We start from the raw sequence: 19,224 nt of genomic DNA, 5'->3' as shown, positions 1-19,224 counted from the left end.
GTTTGTATTTGTCAACACTGCGAATGGCACAGGAGAGGAAAGTACATGCGCCCATCTGATCAGTGTAATGGATTTGACTGACTTACATTTACCCATGACATGTACTGTATGTGTGCGGAGGCTCTGCACCGAGTGCCGAGAGAGTTGATTGTTGTTTGGAGAGTCACACTGCGACTTTGACTTCCTAAGCTTCACACCACTGCATACGTTGCTTTACTTTTAGCAAATGTACTTTCTGACTGCAGTTTTACACCCTCCATGGCCAACCTGAGATGGGAAACAAAAACCTGCTAATTATATGTGTACATCTGACAAAGGCCCTAGTGTCTTGTGAAGATCATGAAGTACATGGAAACTAAGAAATTAAGAGTTAGTTTGTTTGTTCGTTATTGGTTTGTGTGTATGCGGTGCAAGAAACAAATTAAATGAAGTCTATTTTAATAACGAAAGCAATGTCATTTGCTTGTATGCCCCAGTGGTAAACAAGATATTAATTAACACCTCCAGGGCTTACAACTCCGTTTTTTTTTTTTTTTTGTGTGTGTGTCAATAGTACCCCCGGACGACCCAGTCATCGGTGGTGGACCTGTGGTGAGCCTGAGAGCTGGCGATCCTCTAAACTTGACGTGCCACGCTGACAATGCCAAACCTGCGGCATCCATTATCTGGATCCGGAACGGAGAGGTCCTTAACGGGGCCATGTACTCCAAGGTAAGCACTGAGGTGTGTGTCATAACAGGTACGTAGACCAGCAGGGTGGGGGGCTGTGTATGACATTGTTCAGAAGGACTGTGGCCTGTCTGTCTGTTTGCCAGTTATATATGTTCCTCTCTACAATTTTCCAAGTGAATATATTCATAATCAGGCTACTGACCTGGTATTCACACCTGAACCCAAGAAAATCACACATGGAAAGAAATCAAAACAAATTAGTCAATAAAGTTCTTTATGACATGATAAAGTGGAATGATAAAGGAAAAAGGTAAATCTTTACATAAGCTTCAACGTCCATTTCCTTCTGCTTTGGAGTCTGATGAAGTGAGCAGGGAGAGCCTATGAAGGGAAGACTGCACCTGCAAAGTATTTCTGATGGTTCTTTTGAATTCTCTTCAATACATTAAGTTTCCACTCCACAGTTATAATATTCTGGAATACTTAAATACATATGGAACAAATGTTAACATCAGGTTTTGAAGTCTTGAGCAAGCTCTTTGCGAGACACTTCTTGAGAAACAAGCTGATTTTAATTTTCACTGACAGGTGAGTTGCAGGATTTCTGTTTTAAATCCTTAAATATTCCATTTTGCTTCCTGGCTTTTAATAACTTTTTTTGGCTCTTTTTAATTCAATACAAGTAATAATTTACTTATTTAACAGCTAATTACCTTGCACCATACAAATCTACACTGCTGCAACTACAGCACGGTGCTAAAGTATTTTTTCAAATGCTTATAGTATTGCGCCTCAGTGTTTGCCTCAGCCTTTAGGTTGTTTTTAAGAAGTGATATTCCTCAAAAACACAAGCATTTACATCCTCTGGTTTACAAATGTTCTAAAACAAACAGATGGTGAGATCATGAGACTATCAATAACTTTGCTTCTCTTTCCAGGGTTTTGATGTTGTCCTACAGAAGCTTGCATGATCAAACAATGCTCTGGTTCCTGAATGTTTTATGCCACAGTCTTATTCTCAGCCATAGCTTGTCCTTAGACTTTGGATGTCACTGCAGTTCCAAAGTCTTTTATGCTGTGGTCACATAAACCTAAACTCTGCATTCACATTTATTCTCAAGGCTTAGTCATCCATTTAAATCGGTTATATTCTATTTATGTTTAAACAAAGCACATAAAGAGGCAAGGCACTTTAGGCGACTAACACCACCCCTGCCTTCCTCCTCTCCCTGTGCTGTCTCATCCCATTATCGGCTTTTTTCAAAGAGCAGATAAATGCCATTGATTGGGCTGAGGTACGGCACCGGGCCGCTTTGAATAAAGTGATTGCCGGAGGTGCTGTTTGCTAATGGTAGGCGGAGGAGCGTGCTTCCTACCTTCACTTCCTCCTCAGGAGCGAAAGGCAGAAATGAAGACATCCAGCGCCAATAAGTGACGAATGCTCGCATGCCTGCGCTGAGCCCGAGTATGACCCCCCCCACCCCCGCACCTCCCTTATCTCTATTGCCTAACATTAAAAAGCAATGGGTTCAATTAAACCAAGATGACTTTTCTTGGGTCCGCAGAGCAGCAGGGGGACATTTTGAAAACATAATCATCTGCTCTGATGGTCTTCTCATATCCAACAGATGAAGAGGTCTAATGTGAGCAGATGTGGCGAAGGGTTCACAAAGATGGCTTTATTGATGGTGTCATATGTAATGACAGTTCTGACCCAAACAAAACCTCATCGCAGTGACCTCATGGAAATCTATTTACTGGACCAGTGATTAAATGAAAAACTATATGATTAAAACTAACATTTGGCAACCATGTGTGTTGCTTTTAACCAAAGCAGAGTTCATAAAACGATGCACTGCTTATCATTAGTGAGGGTAGCTTAGGAATTTATAACTGCAGTATATAATGAAGAAGCTCACCAAAGGAGAGAAAGAAGTTACATATCAACACATATGAATCCCATTAAATTAAAACATTAAATGAAGGCCTTTAACTCAAAGCCATACTGAAAAGGTCTCCACACATTTCTGTCTTGGAAAAGTTAGATAAAAAATAATAATAATTTCATGTAGGAGTTTGAGATGAGATTAGAATTTTGAGGATGAATATAACAGTTGATTCTATTGTTGTCCATCTTTGCCATCCACGCCAAAGATACTGTTGATTTAAAGTGGATCAGAGAATAATTTGTGCTTATGCAACACACTAATTAGGTCTGATCAAGCAAATTATTGTTAAAATCTATATATTTATTTTTTATATCTTACCTAGTGCTTAAGTTTTGCATGACTGTAATGGCTAATAAATTATTTTTTATTTTAATTTGGACTTTTTCTACTACACTGTACAATCTAAAAGAGGAAAAAATGTTCTGCATGTCTTGCTAGAATGTATTCCCTTTTATGTATCAAAGCTAAACTAGAAAAAAAAGTGCATAAAGTGCACACTGCTGGTTTAAATCCTCACAGAACAAAAATTGCTGGTGGTTTCAGTTTCAAGAAATTCAATTAATAGAAAAAAGAAAATATTTGACCTCAAAGTCTACGAAGGAAAAATTGACCACTTCTGATCTTTTTGTCATAGATTGGTTCATCTTCAGTTGCAAAAGGTTATCATGTGGTTTTTATTTTGCTATCAAGCTTGTTTGTAACATAAGAGATTGTTTATGCTGCACAATTTCTTATAATGCTTGAAAACCACATTAATCAAACAGGTAAGGGGAAAAAAAGTGGTTTATTGTTATAAGCTTCTTTGTTTCTCTTACCTTCAGAAGGTCAGAAAATATTAATTACACATAAACTTATTGTCCTGTAATCTGGTCATATGTGTATTGTTTGGAGCTTTATTTGGTATTAAATAAGAAAATATCTCAATTTGTGATGTGGACCAAGGTTGATTTATTTTCTTTTTTTGTGCTGCTGCCAGCTAACCCTGTTTCTAAGATTAATGACTGCAGACAGGTCCAGAGCTATGATGGAAACAATCCCGATTGTGTCACAAAGAACATTACATTGACATACTCCGTGTCTGACAACTAATGTTCTCTGCTTTCAAAGTGACTCACATACAAATATGAATTTCATCACATGGCTCTTCACATGGAAATGGGATCCTCAGAGCATAGGAGCTGTAATATTATTTTTCTGCAAGTCTCAGAAATGCCAAAAAAAAAAAAACTAATATATTCACCCGAGTGGTGCAGATGCCTCAATTTTATGTTCCTTTAAAAGGCACAGTGAGATGGTTGAACTATAAAGTGATAAGTATATATATAATGTCTTATATCAGTTTACAAGTTGAATTATTTATTTTTTTAAATCCACACTATTCAGAATGACGGGTGATTTTGAAGGGAAGATGGGATAAATAAATTGAGGTTTCACTGGCCTACAATCTCTGCATTAGTGTGAAAGAACGCATCCCTGGAGCATTTTGACCTATTTTAGCCTTGAACCTTCTTTGGTGGGGGTCTACCAGGATGCCCATATTGACATTATTTCCCCACGTCACATTATTTCCCCACCTCACTTTTGCGAAGGTTCAACAGATCTATCAGACTGTGAAAATAGTCACTCTCGTGGCAACCCCACAGATTATCTGTCAGAGGAGTCTTTTGCATTTACTGAATCAAATCAAACTTATTTATATAGCACATTTAAGAGCAAGTGCCACTGGCCAAAGTGCTGTGAAGAAAAACCACAAAATAACAGTGATCCCAACAGAGAAAATGCTAAATACAAACATAGTATGAAACAGAAACATAAGTGGACCCAACAAATGAATCTCTCACTCTATATTAAAAGCCAGTGAGTAAAAATATGTCTTAAGAAGTGACTTAAATACATCTAGATTACTAAATCCTTTTAAAATTTTAATTTTCTTCTACGGAAACCGGCCCTTGGGTTTTGTTGTTGTTTGTATAGGCTCACAGTAATAAAGCTTCAGCTTTCAGGCCTGAAGGCTTTGGGTAAAAATGTTTCTGGTTTTCATAATTTCATTACTATGTCACTGGGATAATGTCTCTAAAAACACTAACCGTCTAAAGTTTCTCAAACACAATCCAAAAAAAAACAAACTTGTATTTGCAAAGCTGCAGCTCAATTTAACTTCAATTTAACTTTAGAAGAGACTGCTCCAAAGCCTTTTCTCTCAGGCCAGGGGGATCTTTTACACAAAATGGTCCGGTGGGACATGCCAGATTGGGTCAAGCCATTCTGTAATGTGGACAAAGAAATTTTAGCTAAGTCTGAATGTCTTCTTCATAGGAAAATGCTTCTGTATTCTAACCCTGCTCCTCCGATCAGGTATATTGCTGTCAGAATCCCATGGAGCTTTTCAGGAGTTGTTGTCAGGCTCTTGGCAGCCTTCCTGACCAATTACCATTTAATCTTTTTATTAATTTAGAGAGAATCACACACTTTGTAATTTCAGGTTAATCAGATTCAGTCGTGAAGACTGAAAGCTGAAACAGAACTGAAAGCCTTTTCAACAAAGTTGACGTAACAAACATCTGCTGTTGTTTTTAGTTTTCTCGGTACATTTTCCCTTTGGTGTGTTTTTCTAAATCAGTTGTGTTTTAGTGTTGCTATTTGCATTTCCAATAAGATTAAAGTCACATTGTACATCTCGAAAAGCCTGTATAAATTAAAATTAAATAACAGAAAGCAAATTATATATCACCTGTTTAAAGACACAACGACCTGACTTTTTAACAGGACTTTTGAGAGTTTGGATTTGGGCATATTTTCCATAGCCTAGCATATTTTTAATATATAAACACAATTTTCAACTGTTTCCATTCTAAATGGTGTTTTTTCAATGTAGTTTTCTTTCTATTAAAAAGAACTGAGCCTTGAGCCTACTTTAAAGGGAAAGCAGGGAAATGCATCTTGACTTTGTGGTTGACCACCTTGCACCCTGTTGCCCACACAATTTGTTCTATTCAGTGACTTTGTTCTGTCCTGCACTGCTTAGCATAGCCTCCCAGAGCCCTTCTCTGAACGCCGGAGTCATAGCAGAGAGCCAGCGAGCGCTACCAACCGATTCCAGATGGCTTCCACAATACAGGGCTCAGAGGATGAGCACTGAAAAGAAGATTGATTTCCTTTGTGGAGTATGACAAGCCATGCACTAGAGCACAGCTCTCCAGGCACACAAAAGGAAGCTCTAAAAAAAAAACATATTTCAAATACTTTTTTTATTTATTTAATTTCATATCAGCTTCCCTTTGGGGGTAAAACTACAGGCGGAATGTTCTGATGGTTCACTTCTGTTTCCTGCAATAGAGCCAACTGTTTATGTATTTTGTTTTCATCTTTTTCTAGCTTTTCTTTGATCTTCCCTTTGTTTTAACTTCTTTATTTTCACACAATTACTTGTGGGAAAAGTTTAGAATTAAGATGTAAAATGGTAGGTGGACTTTTCACTTTCTTTTATTCTACACCTGCAGGTGCTTACAGCTTAAAAGATAATTCATATATTTTAAAGTGACATTCTGTTGAGACGTGTTTATCAGTAAGGGTTTGCTTGCTGTTGAGGTGAGTTTCTTTTATATAAAGACATAAATGGAGTTTTGAAAGGCAGCAGCTAATCAGACAGGGGACAGAAAGTTTTGCTTATAGCCTTTTTTAACTCTTCATGCAGATATCAGTGTTCGGTTTTTCTCAGGTTTTTAAGCTGAATAATATATTTGCTGCTATGTGATTGTGGCCAAACTGGTTCCAGGACTGAGCTAATGGTAGGGCATGCTTATCACTTGTTATTTTCCTTTCTTTTCTTTTCTTTTCTTTTCTTTTCTTTTTTTTTTCATTTTCATTTTTTATTTTTTTTTGCTTCTGCTACAATCTATGTCTCTGCATTAATAAACTGGATATTTCTAAGATCCAGTGCTGACTGGCAAGAGGGTAGAATCACTTTTATTAGGAGCTGGAGACCAGTTTAATTATGGAGACCAATAACTAAACAAAATGTTTAAAATTTCTGTCTGTTAAATCAAAATATAAAAACAATATGTCAAAACAGGGGCCATTCCAACTAGATCTTTCACCAGTTTTGTGGTTTCTTCAGTTCTGTTCTATCTCACAAAAATAAAGCATATTCTACCAGTTACAGTAACTATTAATACTTTTAACTCCTGAGAACTTTCCCTCAAAAAAAGGTGAACTTTCCTTTTAGATGGACAATTCCCAGGATACAAAATGACACAGTGCTCCTCATTTTAGGGATTTAAGCACAAAACTGTCTTCATCTCATGAAGTGTTGCTTTGCTTTTTCCAGACATTACTCCGAGATGGCAGGAGAGAAAGCACGGTGAGCACTCTCTACCTTTCACCTTCCAACATTGAGACCGGTCAGCAGATCATCTGCAAGGCCTCCAACAAGGCAGTGCCCATTGGCAAGGAGACCAGCGTCACTATCGACATTCAGCGTAAGCATATTTTCTCAAAATCTTTTATTTATATTTTGAATGTAAATAATTTACAGTTAGATGAGAAGAAAACACTAACATATGATCAGCAGGACTCAGTATCTGTGGAGTTTCAGAAATATGAATTATGCTAAACCCACATGACTGTAACTCTGTGTTCATATGTGATCTCCTGTAGACTCTCACTGGTATTCATAATTGATTTCCTTTTTTCTTCTCACATGCCATCTAGTCATATCGACTGGCGATGCACCAGTAGTTTAAATTTTCTATGACGAAAAATATATTAAGAAAAGTCAGAGCATCTGTCCATCTAAATGGGTGAAGCTTGTGTTTCGGCTACCTGCTCACTGTTGGAAAATGCAAAGTCTTCCCACCTCTCATATCTTCTCTCTCATGCCATCAATCTCTCTGATGAGAGAATCCACGTTTCAGGTTGAAAATCGGCAAAGTAAGCCCAGCGTGTAAACCGCATTCAGCCTCAATTGTCAGGGAATATTTTTTCGATCAAGAACTGCTCACAGTAAGAGAAAGGATTTGAACAATGGGATTTTGTATCACTCACAACCCCTTCAACGCCATTAAGTATGACTAATAAAGCAGAAAATGCTATTTAGAGAGCCATTATGACTGACGGCTCCATTCTTTTTATTATGTACACGGCAAGAGGCAAGAATGGCACGAGCGGGCACAGCACAATCAGGCCAGCTCAGGCGCGGGAGTAAAAATGATTAAGAGTTGTTAGTGTTTGCAACCCTAGCAGTTTGCGCTCTCCGTTTTTTTTTTTTTTTTTTCCTTTGCCATGCAGTCAGAGAAGGAAGTCTGCCCACATGTAAACTGATTTGTCACCATGTATAATGATGTGTCTCTGATAACTGCCTGCCATCATAGCATCATCCACGCCTGTAAATGTTTGATTTAACCCTGAAAAATGAGTGGAGCAGATCTCTAATTAGCATTCTAAAATGTCGTCTTTACACAATTAAAGCTCCTGAAAACATTTTTCACAGTGTGAGATGAAACCGAGCGACAGCAGAGACTAATTGTCGAGATCCAAACTGTCTCCCACAAGGCTAAGGCTCTCGACTCCCTCCCTCGCTTTTGCTCCCCCCCCTTCTTCCTCCTCCTCCTCTCTTGGATTTGACAGGTAGTGCTCAGCACGGCTGAGTGGAGCCTTTGGAGTTTAACCAGAGATCCACTCCTCACATAAAGTTTCCCCTGAATTCAGGCGTGCAGCAGCTGAACTTTGATTGATTAGGTATTAATTTGTTTAAATTGAATGCAGGCTAATTTGATTACAAGGTCAGCGACTTGTAATCTGTCCAAAACACAGATGCAAAAATCAAAGCTAAAGGGGAATTACACACTTTTTGATGCACTGAGTGGTAAATTTACAGCAAGTAAATTTATCACTTGATGTAATTTTACCGTTTACTTAACTAGTTATACAGAGTCTTGCACCTTAGGAAGAAGGAAGATGATGCATGGTCTTCAAAATGTTTTGCAAACCAAAATTGGAGTGTGACATGCATTTGCGTTCTACCCTCTCGAGTCTGATGCCCTTAAATTAAAGTCAGCCAACATTGATGTTGTTCAATCCCAGTATAATAAATACCTCTGTTTTGTAAAGACCTCAGAGGTTTGTTAGAAAACCGTGAAAACAACACCATAAAGATCAAAGAGCACAGCCAAAAAATCCCCATGAAATCAATAGATTTTTGTAGTCGTTGTCTGTAGTCACCATATCTGCTTTATTCCTTAAGAAAATAATCCCATTTCTGAACAAATTTATATTTTTGAATTTAAAAAAGCAACACAATTTCATTTTTAACTTTTTTTTTATTAAATAAAGCAGGTGGCTAATATTAAGCTAAGTTTGGCCTAAAAGTGAAGGTAGATACCTCAGCCTGCAAGCAGCAGGCTGCAATTCACTTTATTGCTCGCTGAGAATATCTTACTGCAAAATTCCTGAAAAGATGACTATAGAAACAAGTTGAATGTGAATGAAGTATGCTGTTTACAACTTACAAAAGCTGTTCTAATTCAAAGTGCTGGATCAGTAAAATAAAGTTAGCTCCTTAAAGGACCCCAAAGGCATTCAGAGCCATATTGGATGACCTAACTATTCCAACGGTTGACTCAATTATTACCAGTAACCTACTTTAATTACTATGCCTTAGATTTTAATTGCAATAATAATAATTGTAACAATTGCTCCCAGGTTTGACTAAATTTAACATTTTAATTTGTTTTATAAACTGATTATCACCTCTCTAGAAACAACTATGTGATATAATAATGCTGCTCAATTAGTCACTTGTTCCTCTGCAGTCTTGTTTTGCTATGTACCTGAAATGTCCAGGTATGGATGGATGGAAATCTGCCATGGGATATTTCAGTGTTAGGTGGACATTTCACATCCACTTTGACAACCAGGGATTTAAAGTCATTTCCTATCATTTACTTATAATTTACTCTAAAGAAATGTGATTATGTGACTCTGAAAAAATAATATCTGCCATGAAGGGACTGCTCATGCTCATCTTGATTTGATCAGGGGTCAGAATCTGTCGTAACTTGTTAGAGTTGACCGACTCAAATGAGTCTCAGAACAGCCATCAATGGAATTAGGAAGTAATCTGAAATTCTTAGAACATGTTAGATGATCACATTAAATAGTAGATGGAGCTTGAGCATATTTATGGTTGTCTCTGTCCACGAGTTATCAAAAATATGTACTAGAAAAATAGACTTCATATTCAATAGTGAAGTACGTGACTGAGGATACTGAAATAGGGGACACTTTTTTTTCTGAAGGGGTTTGTATAAGATTAAAATATTAACTTTGGTTTGTCTAGCTGTTGTCATAATTGTTATTGTAATAATAGTAATAACAATAATAACAATAATAATAAAATCGTAAGTTGAATAGACTAAAACTACTTTTCAACTTGAATAACAACCTGACAGAAAAGTGTATTTTAAAATATTAAAATTTAAAAAAAGCTGAAAAATGGAACCTTTTACATCCCTCCACTTTTCACTCTGAACAAAAGTTAAAAGCCATCTCACTACTTAGTGTATAAAAGGAATTGTTCCTTCAAGAGATTTCTGTCAGCTCGTAAAAGAAAGGACACGCTTCACAATTTGGTCTTCGTAATGGTTCTTGGATGTTCGCTCTCCTCTTGCAGTGCAAATCAGCCACAAGTGAATACTCAACAAAACAAGTCGATAATTGCTGGAAATTTTAAACACCTCTTTCAATCACAGGTAAAAGCATTGTGACTGACCACTCAGAAATCTGAGTGTGACAAACTGAAGCCTGTGTCAAATATGTTTTTATGTCATTTAGGTTTTGTTAATTTGCTTGAAATGTAGTTGGATTGGAAATTCTGCAAACATGTTTTTGTGTTTTTGGTAGGGGGTCCTGTTTTATAAAAACAATGGAGGGATTAACAGCAGCTTAAACTAGCTGCAATTTCAGTTCAGATCACCCATAATTATAACCTCCTTTGCATTTAGTTTTAATTCACTGGATGCTGAAGGTTTTATAACAGCCAACTACAGTAATAAGTTGAGATTCTGAGATTTAGGCTGCACGATGACAACAACATCAGTAGATAACGCCAAGATATGACCCATGTGCCGTTTTTATTTTAAGCACCTAACATTAAGCTGAATAAAACTGAGTCCATTTCTTGCTATAAAATCAGGAAGGGAAGCACGAGGAAAATTGACATCAGAACTAAGGTTTTATTCAACATTTCCAGCTATTAATAAAAATAAGATAATCGATTCTCTATGTAATATGTTTGCAAAATCTTGATAATTATACAAATGACCTAAAGAGTCATGATACTAGCTAAGAACTATGTTTAAGGAGCTGAACACTAAGTTTATGGAGATCAAAGGAATATAATCAAACCACAATGAATGTCATTTTGCAGAAAAGGGGTGAAATTACTCTGCAGGCTGATAATGTGTATGTCGTGTCGCCGTTTTTCTGTTCTGACCCACAGTTTTTAAAAATCAACTTAAAAACTACTGGTTGTCTTACTTAAAAATAAAAGAGTCTGAATCATAGACATGTGTTGTCAAACATAAAGCACTCACCTTCATTTTCAGGGTTCATAATTGTACATTGAACTAAGACACATCTGAGAAATATCACACCACAAGGTCCCATCCCAGCCCTACTGGCAGCAAGAAATAAGAACAGTGGATCTGACAGAGTAGAGAAATGAATTGGTGAACTGAAAAAGAGGAGCAACTTGTTCACCCTGGGATAAGAGCAAATGTCATCAAGAACGTTAGAGCAGAAAGTGATGGGCGTCATTCATTTTAGGGTACACTTCATTTCCTGTCCACAAGCTGTCTCATTCAGAGTTAAACCCTTGCAGATGTTTTCCTGGCACTCTGTGACTGAGCACTGTATTGAGCATGAACAGCTGAAATTGATATTGATGCTTTCATCTCGTTCTTACTAAGGCAGCAAATGAGTAGATTTCCTGAAATGGTATTGCATACCCTGAATATGTTGACAATCTCCCTCTGAACTTCTACATTGAGCATTATATATTCTGCTCAGGAGCGGCCTAACTTTTAGGCATTTAATTGAACACCAATTTATCTTGCCTAATAAAGTTTGTGTGCGTGCCATCTCAGTGACATAAAACCTACAAAAAAACTTTCTAATCTTTCTTCTCCTCACAAAATCTAGTGTTCAGCTCACTTTTGTGCTTAGTTGTCCTTTTTCCCCCTCTCTCCCTCAATCCAAATGAGCATAATCTAAACACAGCTCTGCACATTGCTCTGCAGCTTAAACCAGAACCCAATGCCTTTAACGGTATTTTCTTTTTATCATTACTTTAATGCTCATGGTTTACATCCACCTCAGCATTTCCATTCCCTCCAAAGTTCATACAGCGTTATCTGGATGAGGTTTAGACAAATTAGCATCTAAATACAGTATACGCTGTCGATGTTGCCGAAATGAGAGGGATTTAGAGCCAGCAGAGGTGATTCAGAACCCTGGATAGACTGCTGACTTCAGTTGTCCACACCATTCCATTAGCGGACTGTAATTATTTGATAGCACACGAGGTAGCTACCCCCCTGATGCTGTTTTCTTCAGCAGTATGTCTTGATGTGCGTGCTGTCGTTTGTACTTGAATCAGTAAACTTTCCCACGACCACTACAGTACGTACCACTGCGGGGGAACTCTGTTTTGGACGCCAGCTTCATGTCTCGCTAATTCCCACTCATCGCATGGTTTGAAATGCTCCTCAATTATTTTCTAGTGCAGTTGCATATCTGCAGAGCATTGCCCCACATAGAACTCTGCTTTGAAATGTGTAGTGGGAAATTAATGCACTGGGGATGGGCAAGACCAAGGCTTTTTCCGTATGTTTGCATTGCAAACAAGCTGAGCCATGTGGGTGGAAAAATGAAAGCCATTTGTTGGGACTAATTAATAAAGAACATGCACATGTGCAATTGGGGAGGGGGGGTTGTTTTTGGTAGCTTGCTCAGCCACATACTCTCCTTGCTTAATCAAGCAGATAATGCCAAATTCATCTGAAACAGCATCTGTGAGTGAGGGGGAAGGAATGTAAGGTTACAGAGACAGAAAAATGCTCTTGCATTTCTGAGAAAACTTTCAGTTTGTGAACATATTCTGACACATATGTATTGCAAGGAATGTGGAACAACATCTGCCATCATTAAACTAAGTAAATTTAGAATTCTGAATATCTTATGATCAATATGTTTGACCTCAAGTTGTTCGTCAGCCTGTTCTCCCCTGAAGTATTGCGCTCAGCCAGCCAGATGACAGCGTACCCATATTGTCGACAATGTAATCCTCGGTCTCTGCATCCTTCAGAGGAATCCGAACGCTTCTGGAGTTTGAAGCTGGTCCTGCTGAAGAACAGCTGTCTACAGTGACCCAGAGAAATTGAAAATTTGAGCTTCAAGAAAGGGAGGAGCTGGGGTGAATTTATGCTGGCACAATCTCCGTGAACAGAGAAGTCGGACGATTGTTCCAAAAACACCATCTGGTTTCCACTTTGAACTAACCGATCAAAAGCTGTCGGCCAACTGAAACAACACCCTCCACAGTTTCTCCTGTTGTTTCTCCTGTTTCCTCGGTCTAGTCATTCCACCCCTTCTAGCGAAGGATTAGCAGTGTTGCGCATTGGTCTGCAGTGGCGTTGTATGAGGGGCCGTTTAGGACAAAATCTATGTTTTGTCTCTCACACACTACAAGAAACTCACGCACACTCAAAAAAACATCACGCACACTCAAAAAAACATCACGCACACTCTAAAAAACATCACGCACACTCAAAAAAACATCACGCACACTCCAAAAAAACATCACGCACACTCCAAAAAAACATCACGCACACTCTAAAAAACATCACGCACACTCAAAAAAACATCACGCATACTCCAAAAAAACATCACGCACACTCTAAAAAACATCACGCACACTCAAAAAAACATCACGCATACTCTAAAAAACATCACGCACACTCAAAAAAACATCACGCATACTCTAAAAAACATCACGCACACTCTAAAAAACATCACGCACACTCAAAAAAACATCACGCATACTCTAAAAAACATCACGCACACTCAAAAAAAACATCACGCATACTCTAAAAAACATCACGCACACTCTAAAAAACATCACGCACACTCAAAAAAACATCACGCATACTCTAAAAAACATCACGCACACTCAAAAAAACATCACCCATACTCTAAAAAACATCACGCACACTCTAAAAAACATCACGCACACTCAAAAAATACTCAAATTGCGTATACATACTACTAAAATGTCTCACGCACACACATTTTATCTTTCTTGCACACATACACTGTACTAACAACTCGCACACGCACACAAATGCTATCTTTCTCGCTCACATACACACTACTAACATGTCGCACACACACACAAAAGCTTTATTTCTCGCTCACATACACACTACTAACATGTCGCACACACACACAAAAGCTTTATTTCTCGCTCACATACACACTACTAACATGTCGCACACACACACAAAAGCTATCTTTCTCGCACACACACACAAATGCTATCTTTCTCGCACACATACACACTACTAACATGTCGCGCACACACACAAATGCTATCTTTCTCGCACACATACACGGTACTAACTCGCACACACACACAAACGCTATCTTTCTCGCACACATACGCGGTACTGACTCGCACACACACACAAACGCTTTCTTTCTCGCACACATACACGGTACTAACTCGCACACACACACAAACGCTATCTTTCTCGCACACATACGCGGTACTGACTCGCACACACACACAAACGCTATCTTTCTCGCACACATACACGGTACTAACTCGCACACACACACAAACGCTTTCTTTCACGCACACATAAACGGTACTAACTCGCACACACACACAAACGCTATCTTTCTCGCACACGTACATAAATGCTACCTTTCTCGCACACATACACTGTACTAACAACTGCACACAAATGTTTTATGTATGTGTGAGAACGAAACTATTTTTTGAATGTGAGAGCGAGACTCGTATTTTGAATGTGTGAGAGCGAGACTCGTTTTTTAAATGTGAGAGCGAGAATCTTTTTTTGAATGTGTGAGAATTGTCACGGAAGAGGCGGGGCATAATTTTTTGATCAACTGCGCATGCGTTGATCTTAAACTATAAGCTTCGATTGTTGACTCACTGTATGTTCTATTACTTAGTATATTTGTGCTTTTAAATATATATAGAACTTTAAACTTTCTTGTAACTTAAATGTACTATAGAAATAAATAAATCTGACTGATTGATTAGAAATAGCAAAATTGCTGTAGTACAATCTGTCCACTGGGTGCCAGCATTACAGGAATTATTAACCGGCGCCAACTAGTGCCGAAGAAGAAAGAGTAAACCTTGGTGCGCTGCGGCCGGGAGTTGTGGAGAACCCCCGGCCGACATTAGCGTTCATAAATCGGATCAACCTTGTGCTAAACGCCCCTACTCCCCGGAGCTCGAATATCGAATATCCAACTTGAAACTAACTTCACTGCGGTCCAATACCGCCTAGTTTTGAACTAGAGTTAGCCATGTTCGGTATAGCAGACTCTTTCTTCTTCGGCACTAGTTGGCTGTAATGCTGGCACCCAGTGGACAGATTGTACTACAGCAATTTTGCTATTTCTAATCAATCAATCAGATTTATTTATTTCTATAGTACATTTAAGTTACAAGAAAGTTTAAAGTTCTATATATATTTAAAAGCACAAATATACTAAGTAATAGAACATACAGTGAGTCAACAATCGAAGCTTATAGTTTAGGATCAACGCATGCGCAGTTGATCAAAAAATTATGCCCCGCCTCTTCCGTGACAATTCTCACACATTCAAAAAGAGTCTCGCTCTCACATTCAAAAAACGAGTCTCGCTCTCACACATTCAAAAAAAGAGTCTCGCTCTCACATTCAAAAAGAGTCTCGCTCTCACATAACATAAAACGAGTGTGTGTGAGTGTGTGCGCGCAACTTTAGTCTTGTGTATGTGAGAGAAACATTTGTGTGCGAGTTGTTAGTACAGTGTATGTGTGCGAGAAAGATAGCATTTGTGTGCGTGTGCAAGTTAATAGTGTATGTGTGCGAGAAAGATAGCGTTTGTGTGTGTGTGCGAGTCAGTACCGTGTATGTGTGCGAGAAAGAGCATTTGTGTGTGTGCGCGACATGTTAGTAGTGTGTATGTGAGCGAGAAATATAGCTTTTGTGTGTGTGTGCGACATGTTAGTAGTGTGTATGTGAGCGAGAAAGATAGCATTTGTGTGCGTGTGCGAGTACAGTGTATGTGTGCGAGAAAGATAAAATGTGTGTGCGTGAGACATTTTAGTAGTATGTATACGCAATTTGAGTATTTTTTGAGTGTGCGTGATGTTTTTTAGAGTGTGCATGATGTTTTTTTGAGTGTGCGTGATGTTTATTTGGAGTGTGCGTGAGTTTCTTGTAGTGTGTGAGAGACAAAACATAGATTTTGTCCTAAACGGCCCCTCATAGCGTTGCCTCAAATGCCCAACTCGTCAACTCATTGCACTTACCCATCAACATATTCACTTTACTAAACAGATGTTGGTCATGTTATGAAGGTCAAAAGTGGGAAAAGGTGTTTTAGTTCCTAATTCAAACATAGAGACAGAACTTTTGACAGCTGATGCTACCAATGCTGTCAATTAAAGTGATTGAGAGATGGAACTATCAACAAATGAAATTCATCATGACATTAACTCTTGCTGAGAGGGACATGGGAGTTTTTTTGTTTTTTTTTTTTCCTCAGAACGGAGGCTGGTTCAGGCATTTCAAAAGAACATTGATTTTGTGGTCAGATTGACAGTAATGAGCATTTGAGTCTTTAGAAGTCAGTTGGCAGCAAGAAGAAGGATATCATGATTAAAAAGGCCCATATAGGAAGAGTTTAGTGCAAGCAGCCTCTGAATTAGCATCTGCATTGCTATGTCTATTAGCACAGAAGATGCCTTTAGATCTCCCCCTGTCTTTTGATGTCTGTCTCTCTTTCTGTCTGTGCTCCCAGATTCCTACAGATTTTTTTTTAGTGCCACCTCCACTGCAGCCACACCTGTCAGTTTGCCCCTTAGGTTGCTTTTACCCACATTTCCTTTCACGGATTTAACCACCCACAATGCTTTAAACCACCTACTGAGTGGATAACACCATTGCTCCAGGCAAGGATGAGTTTCCGGTTTTATTATGATGCACATCCATGCCCCCCTGTACAGTCCCCCCTCATATTCACACAAGCATGCAAATGCCTAGGCACACACAGCTGGCTGCTCAGTACCTAGGGATACTTGCTTGTTGAGTTAGCCTGCAGTCTTTTTGGGTTTTGCAATGTTGTTGTTTTCTTTACTGGCCTGGAGAGACCTGGCACAGGTGGAGCTCATGGATTTCAAGGTGGTGAAGTGGTTGGTGAGGGGTGGTGGAGTTGTCCTGGAGGGGAACGTTCCACTGATGGGGGATATGGCGTGTAAGTAGGGAAAGAATATGGCACCTGGACCAATTCCTCTCTGGGGTTTTGTGGCAGCTGAGCCAGCCTTGAGCATCTGCACAGCTACGGGGTAATAAGCAGTTTTTCGACATTTGGTGCCGACCCATAAACATGCTTACAGATTCCCTCTCCATAGCCATACACAGAGATGCCTGGCTACATTAAAGCTTGTTTGTGTGCTCCTTTTTTGTTTCATCCTCAGCGGATTTCTGTTCTCACTGCTGTGCCCTTCATCCGCAGCCAAACACAGTTCCTGGTTATAACTTTAGTGTAGCTAAACACAGAGCAGATCTACTTTTTAAACAGATGGCTAGCTTCAAACCCAGAGCCAGTTTTCCCCTTGTGACTTGTTGACTGTCCAGGATAACTCACCAGTTTGCTACCACAAGGCAAAGAAGGAAAACTGCATGAAAGAACAAAAAAATTGAGTGAAGACCCTTTATTTTTCTATTATTTAAAGCAAATGTACAGTAAAAAGAAATTGTTGACACTTTCCAATGTATTTTCCATTAACAGTAAAGCACTTACAGCACTAATTGCTAGACCAACTGGTAATTATGATCTACCTTGCTGTGTTTGCAGCTATGAACAAAATACACCTACATTGCATTTAAAAAGCCTGACAAATAGCTTTAGTTATAAATAAATAATTAAATTCATCCTCCAAATTTGTGAGGTAAATAGCTTTGTTTGCTTCACGTGGGACAGGTTGATATGGAAATGAAGCTGTATCTTCAAAAAGAATCCTACCTTTGTCAATTAGGATAAATTAAGTTGTTTATTGAATTTGCATAATCTGAATGTTTGCAATGTTCAGAACTATTACAATTTGCACTGCACCGCTGAGGTTCCTTGTTGTTTTAATTGCTGTGAATTTTGCCGTGGACTATTTCCTGCTTGAAGATTCTTGCGCAGTGAAATCCACTATCAGTTAAGGGTTTCATTTTTATTGCTTCACATATGAAAAGTAGGGATATGTGATAGCAGAAACATAGACATAAACATCCAATTTATAAGAAACAACCTCAGTGTTTTTTAGCAACATGAGCTTTAAGAAGTGTGGGCTGCAGGGGTATTAAAACTGAGACATAGTTATCCCGGGATAATTCTCTGACAGACTGAGATAAGTTGTCAAACCTGCTCTAAAATTGCTCTAAACAGTACCACGACGTGGCATTGTTTACTGAAAGATTATACGAATAATAGTATTAATGTTATGAATATTATATCCTTCTCAGATGTAGTTCCATAAGTGGTGTAGATACTACAAGGTTGACATTTCACACCTGGGAACATCCTAATCAGGATTCTTTTGTCAATGATACAGATGTGACTCGTTTAAAACCAGACACATTTGGGCTTATTGGCTGTTAACATATACATCAGGACAATCAAAACTAAGTCCAAAATTATTTATATGGCTGACAGATTTAGATTTAAGTGATATTTTGACCTGATCAACATGTTTTTCTAACTGGAGATAATGTTTCATTTTGAAGTGGCCTTGCCAGAGTTTCAGCTGGAATCCCAAAGAGAATATGTGGTAAGAGCTAATAATTAGGATTATGACCGAAAGCCTCAAAACCTTAAGTGATAAAGAGCTAGCTGCAAAAGAAGAATTGGCAAAAGTAAAAGTTGAAACATGCAAGTAGTTGGTCAACAAGTGATAGTTTGAATACATTTTTGAAAGCCATGCACACAGGATGTGGTGTGGTCATTACTTTTTCAACTGGCTGAGCAAATTTCAGCGGTGCTGCTTGCTGGGAATACAGTTAACAAAAACCATACAGTATGTCACTAACAGATGTTGAGATGTGTCATCAGGTAGTCAAATACAGATCATTTAAAAGTTATGGAATAACCATCTCCATCCGATACGTTATCAACACAGGATACCACAATTAAACTGAAAGTATTCCTCTTTTTCTACTGTTTTTTTCTTTCTGCCATTTAGTCATCAACAACATCAGCAACGAGAAATGTTTTCAAAGCTTACAATTCACTGCACCGCGTTTGAGGATGCCAG

The 19,224-nt window shown here is 38.5% G+C and overlaps 1 protein-coding gene across 15 annotated transcripts in view; it reads left to right on the top strand.

Annotated features, from left to right (window-relative positions):
• Positions 1-19,224, top strand: part of kirrel3b (kirre like nephrin family adhesion molecule 3b) — a 225,514-nt gene that overhangs the window by 170,758 nt on the left and 35,532 nt on the right. For 10 of the 15 annotated variants that reach the window (XM_081614154.1, XM_017308241.2, XM_008425956.3 and 7 more), the window contains 2 exons: positions 554-723; positions 6,949-7,099. In XM_081614154.1, the coding sequence (XP_081470280.1) occupies positions 554-723; positions 6,949-7,099 (321 nt within the window). The remainder of the gene's footprint in view (positions 1-553; positions 724-6,948; positions 7,100-19,224) is intronic. The other 5 variants (XM_081614156.1, XM_017308240.2, XM_081614157.1 and 2 more) reach the window with 1 other exon arrangement.

Source organism: Poecilia reticulata, chromosome 13, assembly GCF_904066995.2.
Source record: "Poecilia reticulata chromosome 13, P_reticulata-male-v2, whole genome shotgun sequence".
NCBI lineage: Eukaryota > Metazoa > Chordata > Actinopteri > Cyprinodontiformes > Poeciliidae > Poecilia > Poecilia reticulata.
This window is presented reverse-complemented; position numbering and strand designations above follow the sequence as displayed.